The following is a 12,061-nucleotide window of genomic DNA, read 5'->3' on the forward strand; positions in this document are numbered from 1 at the left end:
TGCTGCAAACTCACTTGACAGCTGTGATCCAGAATGGCTACCTGTGCCGGGTGCAGTGACTCACACCTGTAATCCCAACAATTTGGGAGGCTGAGGTGGGCTGATCACTTGAGGTTAGGAGTTCGAGACCAGCCTAGCCAACATGATGAAACCCCATCTCTGCCAAAAAAAAAAAAAAATTAACTGGGCGTGGTGGTGTGCACCTGTGGTCCCAGCTACTTTGAGGTAGGAGAATTGCTTGAACCCGGGAGGGGAGGTTGCAGTGAGCCAGGATTGCACGACTGCACTCCAGCCTGAGTTATGGAGTGAGACCCTGTCTCAAAAACAAAACAAAACAAAACAAAAAATGGCTACCTGAATAGTCACTGTTTTCCCAGTAGAGATCTGGCAAATGAGTTAGCACAAGAACGGCCTTAAGGTATCAGCTACCATTACCCAAGAAGGTAGTGGCTGGGCTTGTGGATTATCTAGCCAAATGCTTCCTTTCCTTGGGGCTCTAGCAAGCTTTGTTTGAACCACAGAAAATGGTGAAAAAAGAGGTAATAAAATTGTAATGAGTTAACTGACTTCTTAGCAGCCTCTTCAGTAAAGATTTGGTGGGGACATGAGACTACAAAGATGCTGTGGATCATTTTCTTTGTCCTTTCAATTCCCCATCACCTTCCATGCCTATCTGCTAAGAAAACATTTTCCTGGCAGGGCGCAGTGGCTCACGCCTGTAATCCCAGCACTTTGGGAGGCTGAGGCGGGCGGATAACCTGACGTCGGAGTTCAAGACCAGCCTGGCCAACATGGTGAAACCCCATCTCTACTAAAAATACAAAAAATTAGCTAGGTGTGGTGGTGGGCACCTGTAATCCCAGCTACTTGGGAGGCTGAGGAAGGAGAATCACTTGAACTCAGGAGGCAGAAGATGCAGTGATCTGAGATCGCGCCATTGCACTCCAGCCTGGGCAACGAGACCGAAACTCCATTTCAAAAAAAAAAAAAGAAAACATTTTTCCCACATATTCTCTTAAGTGTATCCACAAGCATTTCTTTTATAACAAAAAGCTTTGACCCAATCCACAAGATTAATCAAATGTAAAACATCTGAGAATTCTCTAACATACAACAGACAAAAGTATTATTATTTTGAAGCTTAAAATACCCACTTTCCTTCAGGACAAGAGACTACGCTAAAGCAAAGCAAAAAAAAAAAAAAAAAAATTTACTAACCCCCAAGAAAAGAGGGTTTTCTTACTTTGTCTTATATAGGTGCATAATACCATGAACTATTTCAACTGATGGATTTCCACTGAAGAATGAAATCTGGTCTGGAAGCTGTTTGGACGGAGAATCTGGGGCAGCGTTTATGCATTCCTTACTGTGATCTTTACTTCTTTGCGCAGTGGGGGAGGCTTCTGAAGACTTCCTTTCTTCCACTGTAGTTTTTAGTTCATCTTTCACCAATTAAAAAATAGCAGATTATAAATGGATAGGACATATGCTGAAGGATTTGAACTAGATTAAAATTTCAAGTCAGAGGAATAAATTTTGATAGAGTAATTACAATGTAATGCATTAACAGCTATTATTTGTAGAATAGCTGAGTTTATGAGGGCATCATACTTTAAAGCTCTCTTTGCTCCATAAAAATCTCATTAACACCCTCAGAAACTCAAGGATGGCTATTACATTTGGCAATACCATAATGCAAGCAGGTATCTTCTATCACGAAATCCTAACTGGGACAAACATTCAGGGCTACTAAGTTTGAAATCCAAACCTGCCAGTTCTGACCACCTCCATGTTGGAGATGTAGTACTATCTACACATCCACTTCCACAGATAAAATGAGCTGGCTGGCCGGGTGCAGTGGCTCATGCCTGTAATCCCAGCACTTTGGGAGGTGAAGAGGTTGAGACCATCCTGGCTCACATGGTGAAACCCTGTCTCTACCAAAAATACAAAAATTAGCTGGGTGTAGTAGCGTGCACCTGTAGTCCCAGCTACTTGGGAGGCTGAGAGAGGAAGGAGAATTGCTTGAAACCAGGAGGTGGAGGTTGCAGTAAGCTGAGATCACGCCACTGCACTCCCACCTGGGGACAAAGTGAGACTCTGTCTCAAAAAAAAAAAAAAAGAAAAGAAAGAAAGAAAAAATGAGCTGGCAGAGCAGGGGAAGGCACGACATGTTTATTTGGACACATTAATGATCTGCCACTGAACTAGGTGGTAAGAAATTCTCCCTGGTAGCTGGGTGTGGTGGCTCACACCTGTAATTCCAGCACTTTGGGAGGCCGAGGCAGGCGGATCACTTGAGACCAGGAGTATGAGACCAGCCTGGCTAACATGGAGAAACCTTGTCTCTACTGAAAATACAAAAATTACCCAGGCGTGGTAGAGGGCATCTGTAATCCCAGCTACTTGGGAGGCTGAGGCGGGAAGATTGCTTCAGCCCAGGAGGCTGAGGTTGTAATGACCCGACATTGCACCACTGCACTCTAGCCTGGGCAACAGAGACCCTGCCTCAAAAAAAAAATAGTCCCCCCTGCCACTGAACTGAATTGTCAACTCCAACTGTTAGGATTAATTTGGAAGAAATATTTGGAAACACTAACATGTGGCTTAACAGTGTCATATAAAGCACACACGTAGTGAAAGACAAAAGTATGCCAGATGTTGAAATTGTAGGCTCATCAAACACTGTGTATAAAATAGGCAACCAGTGTTCACATTACAAAAGAGAGTCCAGGGTTTTAGAAAGCATACCTGGGTTGGACTTCATGGTCTCAATGATCACATCTGTCATTTCTCGACGGCCGAGATGCTGATGGATAATCGCTACTTTCTCTCCTGGTGACTTGCCTTCTAAACAGGCTACAGCTGAAGCTAGTGTCGTCTTTTTTATCTCCTCATCAGACATTTCCCCGGCTAAAGAACACATGAATGATTAATACAAGGTAATAAAACAAGCTCCCCTCTGTTCTCTATTCCTCTATCATTAGGTTTTCCTTTTCCTTCTCCTGCCTTCCGCCAAGATGATAAGAAGCCTTTGTAGTATCCATCTCACTCAACTCTGGGACCACTGCAGTACACAGCAAAGAGTCAATAAGCAGCCAGGACAATATACTCAGAAATGCAGGGCTGTTCTACTGAAATCATGCACTTTATTTTTATTTTTTGAGACAGAGTCTCACTCTGTCACCCAGGCTGGAGTGCAGTGGTGTGATCTTGGCTCACTGCAACCTCCACCTCCCAGGTTCAAATGATTCTCCTGCCCCAGCCTCCCGAGTAGCTGGGATTACAGGCACGCGCCACCACGCCCAACTCATTTTTGTACTTTCAGTAGAGATGGGGCTTCACCATGTTGGACAGGCTGGTCTCGAACCCCTGGGCCTCAAAGTGATCCGCCCGCCTTGACCTCCCAAAGTGCTGGAATTACAGGTTTGAGCCACTGCGCCTGGCCCAAAATCACGCACTTTAAAGCAAATCGCCAAAGGGGGAGCCTTAGAGAAGATGCAACAGTGATCATGCCCAGATGAGCTAACATTTTAGTAACACCTGATAAAATGAAATTGTGTTCAGCCCAAAATGAAGATATCAAGTCCATTAAAAAAACAAAATTTCAAAAACTTGTAGGGGTAGTCTTAAACATCCTGGCTTATGCTCATGCCATGAACCAAGCCATGAACATCTGTGATTACTGTCTTAAATCAATGAAACACATGAAAAGGGAAACGGAATTTGGAGACTTAACTGAAATATTCCTAATACATGCTCTGTCAGGGCAGGGACAAGGCCTGTTTTGCCCACCACTGTATTCCCAGCCCTTATACCACAGTGCCGAGCACACAGAGGAAGCCCTCTAAATGTTTGATGAATAAATGACTACATGACTGACCCATGCAGATGTCTACATGCGGCTAATATAAATTTAGCTGACTCTCAGAACTCAGAAGCCACTTTTAGCCTTTGGAAAGGTGCTCATAAGCTATAAAGTCATATTCAATCTTTAATTTGCAGCTCCAAAGGTCACGTCCTCAGGAAGTTCCCAATGACACCATCCCTACCTGCCCCCATCCCTCTCTCCAAACCAAACACATCTTCTTGTAATAGTTTCCCAAATTGTTTCTCCTTTCCTTCACAGCACTTACCACAGTTGTAATTCTACACATATTCTGCACTTATTTAATTCATCTGTTTCCTCCATGAAACTCCTGGTGCCATTAAAACAGAGACGCTGTCTGATTCAGCACACAAGGAAAGCTCCAGCAGATATGAGCGTAAGTTTTTGTTTTTTGTTTTTTTTTGAAATGGACTTTATCTCTTGTCGCCCAGGCTGGAGTGCAGTGCCATAATCTTGGCTCACCGCAACCTCCACCTCCCGGGTTCAAGCGATTCTCCTGCCTCAGCCTCCCCAGCAGCTGGGATTACAGGCACGTGTCACCACGCCCAGCTAATTTTTGTATTTTTAGTACAGACAGGGTTTCACCATGTTGGCCAGGCTGGTCTCGAACTCTCAACCTCAGGTGACCCGCCCGCCTCGGCCTCCCAAAGTGTTAGGATTACAGGCGTGAGCCACCGCGCCCGGCCAAGTATTTATTGAATGAATGTTAGTTAATTATCTGAGGACCAAGGAACAGAGCCAGAGCTGCATTCCCCACTAAGGAGCTTCCTTACTTGTGTTAATGGTGTAAAAAGCTCAGACTCAAGTCCAGCGCACTGAGTTAGAATCCCAGTTTCACCCATTACAGATAACCTTGGGCAAATCAATTAATCACTAAGCTTCAGTTTCCCAATGTGTAAGAGGTACATGTCACACCCATCTGCCTCTTAGGGCTGTTGCAAAGATAATTAAAGAATACAATACACAAAAGGTGCTTAGTACAGTGCTGGCATATAGGAAGTGTCCAAATTTTAGTTATGACTATGGTTAGGGGGCACTTCAATGGATATTGTTCCAAAAGGGAACAATTTAATTAACCCAGGGACCGTCCAGCGTTGCTGGGGACCCAGTCCCTGCCTTTACGAAGCCCATAGGGAAGCAAGTGAGACAAACACACCACTCGACTATCTCGAGAGGGAGACGCGCCAGGTATAAACTGAATGCCCTCAGACGGCACAGGGAGGGAGGTTCGGGCAGGGCTTCCCTGAGATAACAAACGGGAAGGCCTCTCAAAGGCGGATGGGAAAGAGAGGGATCCCGATCGCCTCTCCGTGTCTTCCTGAGGCAAGAGACCTCGCCGCGGGCTTTTCCCGGGCCAGTGCTTAGGGAAGGGAAGCCCTCCGGGCCCAGACCCGGCTACAGGGAATGCGGCGAGGCCGCGGGACTCACCCGCGGCGCTGAAGCCGAAGCCGGCGGGGACAGGCGAGTGTTCCGCGAGCTCCAATCGGATAACAACCAGTGACACACTCATAGGGCAGGCGCTGGCCGGCGCGGGCCCCGGCGGGCTCAGGCGAGGCTGGAAGGCGAGCCGAGAGGCCGAGCGGCCCGGGGCCGGCAGCGCCGCCACCGCCTCAATGCAGTTGCCGCCGCCTCAGCAGCAGCAGCTCCTCCAACAGCCCTCAGAGCCACAACAACCTCCACTTCCGCCTCCCGGCCGCCGTCGCTGACCTGCGATTTACGCATGCCCGCACGACCGCGCACAGCGATTGGGCGGCGTGGCAGGGGTCACCCACTGCTCTTCCGGACGCAATTTTGAGGAGGTCGGAGCTGAAGGACGTCGTGGCGATTGCTAGCGCTGGGGTGCCACACTTAGGCTGAGCTGCAGGTTTTCGCACAGCCGCGAGTTAACCTCTGCTTGCACCAGAGGCCTCGTCCTAATCCACCTCGGCTGACGGCGCGGGATCCCTGGCTCCGCGAGGTCTCCGAATTGTCCGAGCTATCTGCTATGCAGAACTTTGCCCCTTTTGTTGTGTTTGACTCCTGTCTCTAACCCTAGTCCGGATGGTTTTGTTTCTGTCCCACTTTACAGATAGGTACAACGAGGCTCAGAGAGGTGAAGTTCCTTCTAAGGGGCCGTAGAGAGTGGAGACTCGATCGCTGTTCAGATAGCGATCTGGCTGGGTGCGGTGGCTCACGCCTGTAATCCCAGCCCAGAGGCTTAGGCGGGCGAATCACCTCAGGTCAGCAGTTCGAGACCAATCTGGCCAACATGGTGAAACCTCGTCTCTACTAAAAATACAAAAAATTAGCCAGGCTTGGTGGCGCGCGTCTGTATTCCAAGCTACTTGGGAGGCTGAGACAGGAAAATCGCTTGAACCCGGGAGGCGGAGGTTGCAGTGAGTCGAGATAGTGCTAGTGCACTCCCGCCTGGGCAACAAGAGCGAAACTCCGTCTCAAAAAAAAGAGAGAAAAGATGGTGATCTGCTGGTTACGAGCACAGTGCTGCAGTTAGACCGGGGTCCTCCTCCCCACCCTGTCACTTCACAAATGTTTACTGAGAGTCTGGACACCCTTGGGATGCTTGAGATACGTTGGCGTGTAAGATAAACACAGTTCCTGTCCGTACTATGAGGTTGACCTACATCAGCAGTTGTGCAGTCTTGAACTAGTATAGTCATTGCATAAAGTTGGCATGATATCATGTCCTCATGCAGTTGTGAGGATGAAATGGAATTATGTATATGGAGATAACATTAGCTTTTCTGAGGCTCAGCATTCTTTCCAGTATGTCAGAGTGGCTTTTGTATGTAGATACTGACACAAGCAATGCATATGGGACACATACATGACAGGATGCTACTCTAGGTACATTGTATAATGATACGTATGTAAGTATATAGTACATTCTAGATGTGTGTGTGTGGACATAGTACGTTCTAGATGTGTGTGTATGTGGACTATGACATGACCACAAGATATATGCGTATATAGATCTTGTGACTACATCCTATGAAATACGTTTCCACATGCCCTGTTTAAATCAGGGTTTCTCAACTCTGCACTATTAACATTTTGGGTCCTGATTATTCTTTTTTGTTTTCGGCAAGGGGGCGGGGTGTCCTGAGCATTGTAGAGTGTTTAGAAACATCCCTGGCCTGACCCACTAGATGTAAGTAGCACCTCTCCCCAGGTGGTGACAACCAATAATGTCTCTGGACCTTTCCAGATGTCTCCTTGGGGTTAAAAAACATAACCCTGTTGAAGAATCACTGGGTTATGTGAAAGTGCATAAACCATACACACATACTGTATGCATAAAACCTATGAGACCTCTTGTGAACTTTTTTAGTATATTACTATAGTAGATAACATTTCAACATGTGCCAGGTACTAATTTGAGTGTTTCATATACCTTGTGTCATGCAATGTTCACAACAACTTTATGAAACTGGTACTATGTCCCTATTCTACAGAGGAGTAACCTGAGGCTTGGAGGAAGAGTAACTGGCTCAGGATTTCACAGGTAGTAGTGGCAGAGCTGGAACTGAAATCCAGGCAATCTGAATCCAGAACTAACATTCTTTATCTCTTTACCAAACAAACCTTTTTTTTTTTTTTTAATATTTTGAGACGGAGTCTCACTCTGTCGCCCAGGCTGGAGTGCAGTGGTGCGATCTCGGCTCACTGCAACCTCGGCTTCCTGGGTTCAAGCTTCCTGCCTCAGTCTCCCAAGTAGCTGGGACTACAGGCACACAGCACTGCACCCAGCTGATTTTTGTATTTTTTTTTAGAGATAGGGTTTCACCATGTTGGTCAGGCTTGTCTCGATCTCCTGACCTTGTGATCCTCCCACTTCGGCCTCCCAAAGTGCTGGGATGACAGGCGTGAGCCACTGCACCTGGCCCCAAGCATCTTCTTAATGTATGACAACACACTGTGTGTGTATATTTACGAGAGCATCATTTAGGTAGCAAGTCTGCATTATCATGCTAATGCCATTTTGAGTGTCAGGAAGAAGATAAATCTTTTTTTTTTTTTTTTTTTTTTTTTTGAGACAGAGTCTTGCTGTGTCGCCCAGGCTGGAGTGCAATGGCAGGATCTTGCTCACTGCAACTTCCACCTCCCAGGTTCAAGCGATTATCCTGCCTCAGCCTCCTGAGTAGTTGGGATTACAGGCACCTGCCACCACGCCCGGCTAATTTTTGTATTTTTGGTAGAGATGGGGTTTCGCCATGTTTGTCAGGCTGGTCTCGAACTCCTGATTTTAGGTGATCTGCCCTCCTTGGTCCCCCAAAGTGCTGGGATTACAGGCGTGAGCCACTGCGCCTAGCCTGACAAATCTTTATGGTAGATACCAGTAACACAGAACTAGAACCGTTAGCCAGAGTTGGGCAGGTTGGGAATGTCACAGCTCTTTGTGGCTGCCAAGGATTAAACCTTTCCCCAGCTTTTCCCTGTTTTCCAATATTTCCAGTTTATGCATCCTTCCAACTCATATGGAGCACCAGCTATGTGTCTAAAACCTGTACTAACTCCCAGGGGATGTATGTATACTAAGATGAATAAGATAGTCCTTGTTTTAAGGAGCTTATGAGTTCAGAAACACGTAGACGTGAAAACAGGCCGGGCACAGTGGCTCTTGCCTGTAATCCCAGCACTTTGGGAGGCTGAGATGGGAGGATCACTTGAGGTCAGGGGTTCAAGACCAGCCTGGTCAACATGGTGAAATCCCGACTGTACTAAAAAAAAATACAAAACCTTGTAATCCCAGCACTTTGGGAGGCCGAGGTGGGCGGATCACGAGGTCAGCAGATCGAGACCATCCTGGCTAACACGGTGAAACCCCGTCTCTACTAAAAATGCAAAAAATTAGCTGGGCGTGGTGGCAGGCGCCTGTAGTCCTAGCTACATGGGAGGCTGAGGCAGGAGAATTGCTTGAACCCGGGAAGCAGAGGCTTCAGTGAGCCAAGATTGCCCCACTGCCCTCCAGCCTGGGCATCAGAGCAAGACTCCTGTCTCAAAAAAAATGAAAACAGTTACTGTGTAATGGGGTAAGTGCTCTGCTGAAGATATGGAGAAGAGGCAATGGGAGTGAAAAAAAGAAGTCCCACACTCTACCTGGAAAAAGAAAAGAAAAGGCTCCCCAGAGGAGCTAAAACTGAGGTTGTGATGTCAAAGTGAATGGAAATTCACCTAACAGATAAAGCAGGGAAAGGTGTTCCAGTCAGTGAGCACAGCAGATACCAAGGCCTAGAGGTATGAGAAATGACAGCATTTCCTGCCTTGGGAAGTGGCTAGAGCAGAACAGTTGTCTGTAGTTGAAGGAATAAGCAGGCTGCTTGTGGGAGCATTGCCCACATGTCCATTAGTAGGACTATGTGGAGGACAGTGTCCTCCATAAGGATTAAAGTTGCCCCTTCAGGCCCCAAAGGAATTTTTCTTTTTTTTTCTGTTTTTTTTTTTTTTTTTTTTTTTTGAGATGGAGTCTCCCTCTGTCACCCAGCCTAGATTGCAGCGGCGCCATCTCGGCTCACTGCAAGCTCCGCCTCCCAGGTTCACGCCATTCTCCTGCCTCAGCCTCCCGAGTAGCTGGGACTACAGGCGCCCACCACCACGCCCGGCTAATTTTTTTATATTTTTAGTAGAGACGGGGTTTCACCATGTTAGCCAGGATGGTCTTGATCTCCTGACCTCGTGATCCTCCCGCCTCGACCTCCCAAAGTGCTGGGATTACAGGCGTGAGCCACTGCCCCCGGCCCCCCCAAAGGCATTTTTCATCTCTACTAAGCCCTCACACAAAATATACAAGTGTGTAAGTAAATTTCTCTTTCTATCATAAACATTGGCCTTGGCATAGGAACGTAAGTAAAACTGAAAATGCAAATGAACCTTGACATTTTTAGTTTCAAATATTGCCGCCAAATTCAGCAAATTTCCAATTACCGTCGTTGCATGGTGGTATCCTCAGCAGATGGGTGCAGGACCCCCTGCAGATGCCAAAATCTGTGAATGCTCAAGTTCCTGATATACAATGGTGTAGCATTTGTTTATAACCTATGCATACCCTCCTATATGCTTTAACCCATTTCCCATTTAGAAAAAACAGTACTTGACTGGGTGTGGTGGCTCACGCCTGCAATCCCAGCACTTTGGGAGACCGAGGCCGGTGGATCACTTGAGGTCAGGAGTTCGAGACCAGCCTGGCCAACATGGTTAACACCCGTCTCCACTATAAAAATACAAAAAATTAGCTGGATGTGGTGGCGAGCGCCTGTAGTCTCAGCTACTCAGGAGGCTGAGGCAAGAGAATAGCTTGAACCTGGGAGGCGGTTGCAGTGAGCCGAGATCACACCATTGCACTCCAGCCTGGGCGACAGAGCAAGACTCCGTCTCAAAACAAAAAAAAAAAAAGAAAGCAAAAAAAGTGCAGCTCGCTGCCAGCACGGTATTCTCAGGGCAAGCAAGATATGAGTTAAGTAATCCCTAGATTACTTATAATACTGGCTGGGCACGATGGCTCATGCCTGTAATCCCAGCACTTAGGGAGGCCGAGGTGGGTGGATAATGAAGTCAAGAGATCGAGACCATTCTGGCCAACATGGTGAAATCCCGTCTCCAGTAAAAACACAAAAATTAGCCAGGCGTGGTGGCATGCACCTGTAATCCCAGCTACTCGGGAGGCTGAGGCAGGAGAATCGCTTGAACCCAGGAGGTGGAGGTTGCAGTGAGCTCCAATCATGCCACCGCATTCCAGCCTGGTGACAGAGGGAGACTCCATATCAAAAAATATATATATTTAATATATATTATGTATATCAAATCATATCCATATCAAAATATATAAATATATATACATGCATATATATGTATGTATACCTAGAACAGTGTAAGTACTGTGTAAATAAATAGTTGTTAACCTGTATTTTTTGTTTGCATTTTTTATTGTTGCGTTGTTATTTTTGTTGGTTTTTGTTGGTTTTTGAGATGGAGTCTCACTCTATAACCCCGGCTGGAATGTGGAGTGCAGTGGTGCAATCTTGGTTCACTGCAACCTCCACTTCCCTGATTCAAGTGATTCTCATGTCCCAGCCTCCCGAGTATCTGGGATTACAGGTGTGCGCCACCACGCCTGGCTAATTTTTTTTCTGTATTTTTAGTAGAGACGGGGCCTCACAATGTTGACCAGGTTGGTCTCGAACTCTCTACCTCAGGTGATCCGCCTACATTAGCATCCCAAAGTTCTGGGATTACAGGCGTCAGTTACTGTGCCCTTACTGTGTGTGTTTGTTTTGTTTTGTTTTACTTCAAATATTTTCTTCTTTTTTTTTTTTTTTTTTTTTTGAGACGGAGTCTCTCACTCTGTTGCCCAGGCTGGAGTGCAGTGGCACCATCTCGGCTCACTGCAAGCTCCGCCTCCCCAGTTCACACCATTCTCCTGCCTCAGCCTCTTGAGTAGCTGGGACTACAGGCGCCCACCACCACGCCTGGCTAATTTTTTGTATTTTTAGTAGAGACGGGGTTTCACCGTGTTAGCCAGGATGGTCTCAATCTCCTGACTTCGTGATCCGCCCGCCTCGGCCTCCCAAAGTGCTGGGATTACAGGCGTGAGCCACTGCACCCGGCCTTACTTCGAATATTTTCTATTGTAGTTGGCTGAATCTGCAGATGTGGAACTCACAAATACAGAGGGCTGACTATAGATGAGAAACACATTATATTCAAGATTTACCACTTAAGAGTGCTTTCTCTAGGTGCTTATAGAGGTTGAGTATCCCTTGTCCCAAATGTTTGGAATCAGAAGTAGTTCAGATTTTGGATTTTGATACATCTGCGTATATATACTGAGATATCTTGGGGTTGGGACTCAAGGCTAAACATGAAATTCACTTATATATATATGTTTCATATATAATACACATAGCCTGATGGTAATTTTATACAATATTTTAAATAATTTTGTGCATGAAACAAAGTTTGTGTTAAGTACTTATGTGTGGAATTTTTCACTGTGGCATCGTGTGGGGACTCAAAAAGTTTTGGATTTTGGATCATTTCAAGTATCGGATATTTGGATTAGGGATGCTCAACCTCTACAGTTTTTTGAGTCCTAGCTGGGTGCCGTGACTCACACCTGTAATTCCAGCACTTTGGGAGGCTGAGGTAGGTGAATCACCTGAGGTCAGGAGTTTGATA

General features: G+C 46.5%; 2 protein-coding genes across 9 annotated transcripts in view; one reads left to right on the top strand and one right to left on the bottom strand.

Annotated features, from left to right (window-relative positions):
- BRAP (BRCA1 associated protein) overlaps positions 1–5,587 on the bottom strand; it is a 44,267-nt gene extending 38,680 nt beyond the window's left edge. Inside the window, exons 1-3 of the mRNA XM_031001032.3 lie at positions 5,318–5,587; positions 2,752–2,913; positions 1,244–1,442 (exon numbers count right to left, since the gene is read on the bottom strand). Coding sequence (XP_030856892.1) covers positions 1,244–1,442; positions 2,752–2,913; positions 5,318–5,399 — 443 coding nt within the window. The 5' untranslated portion in view covers positions 5,400–5,587. The remainder of the gene's footprint in view (positions 1–1,243; positions 1,443–2,751; positions 2,914–5,317) is intronic.
- A 56-nt stretch (positions 5,588–5,643) lies between these two features.
- ACAD10 (acyl-CoA dehydrogenase family member 10) overlaps positions 5,644–12,061 on the top strand; it is a 72,113-nt gene continuing 65,695 nt past the window's right edge. For 4 of the 8 annotated variants that reach the window (XM_055359113.2, XM_004053902.4, XM_063694364.1 and 1 more), the window contains exon 1: positions 5,644–5,846. The gene's annotated coding sequence lies outside the window, so the exon portion shown is untranslated. The remainder of the gene's footprint in view (positions 5,847–12,061) is intronic. The other 4 variants (XR_010129427.1, XM_055359120.2, XM_055359124.2 and 1 more) reach the window with 1 other exon arrangement.

Source organism: Gorilla gorilla, chromosome 10 (genome assembly GCF_029281585.2).
Source record: "Gorilla gorilla gorilla isolate KB3781 chromosome 10, NHGRI_mGorGor1-v2.1_pri, whole genome shotgun sequence".
Classification (NCBI taxonomy): domain Eukaryota; kingdom Metazoa; phylum Chordata; class Mammalia; order Primates; family Hominidae; genus Gorilla; species Gorilla gorilla.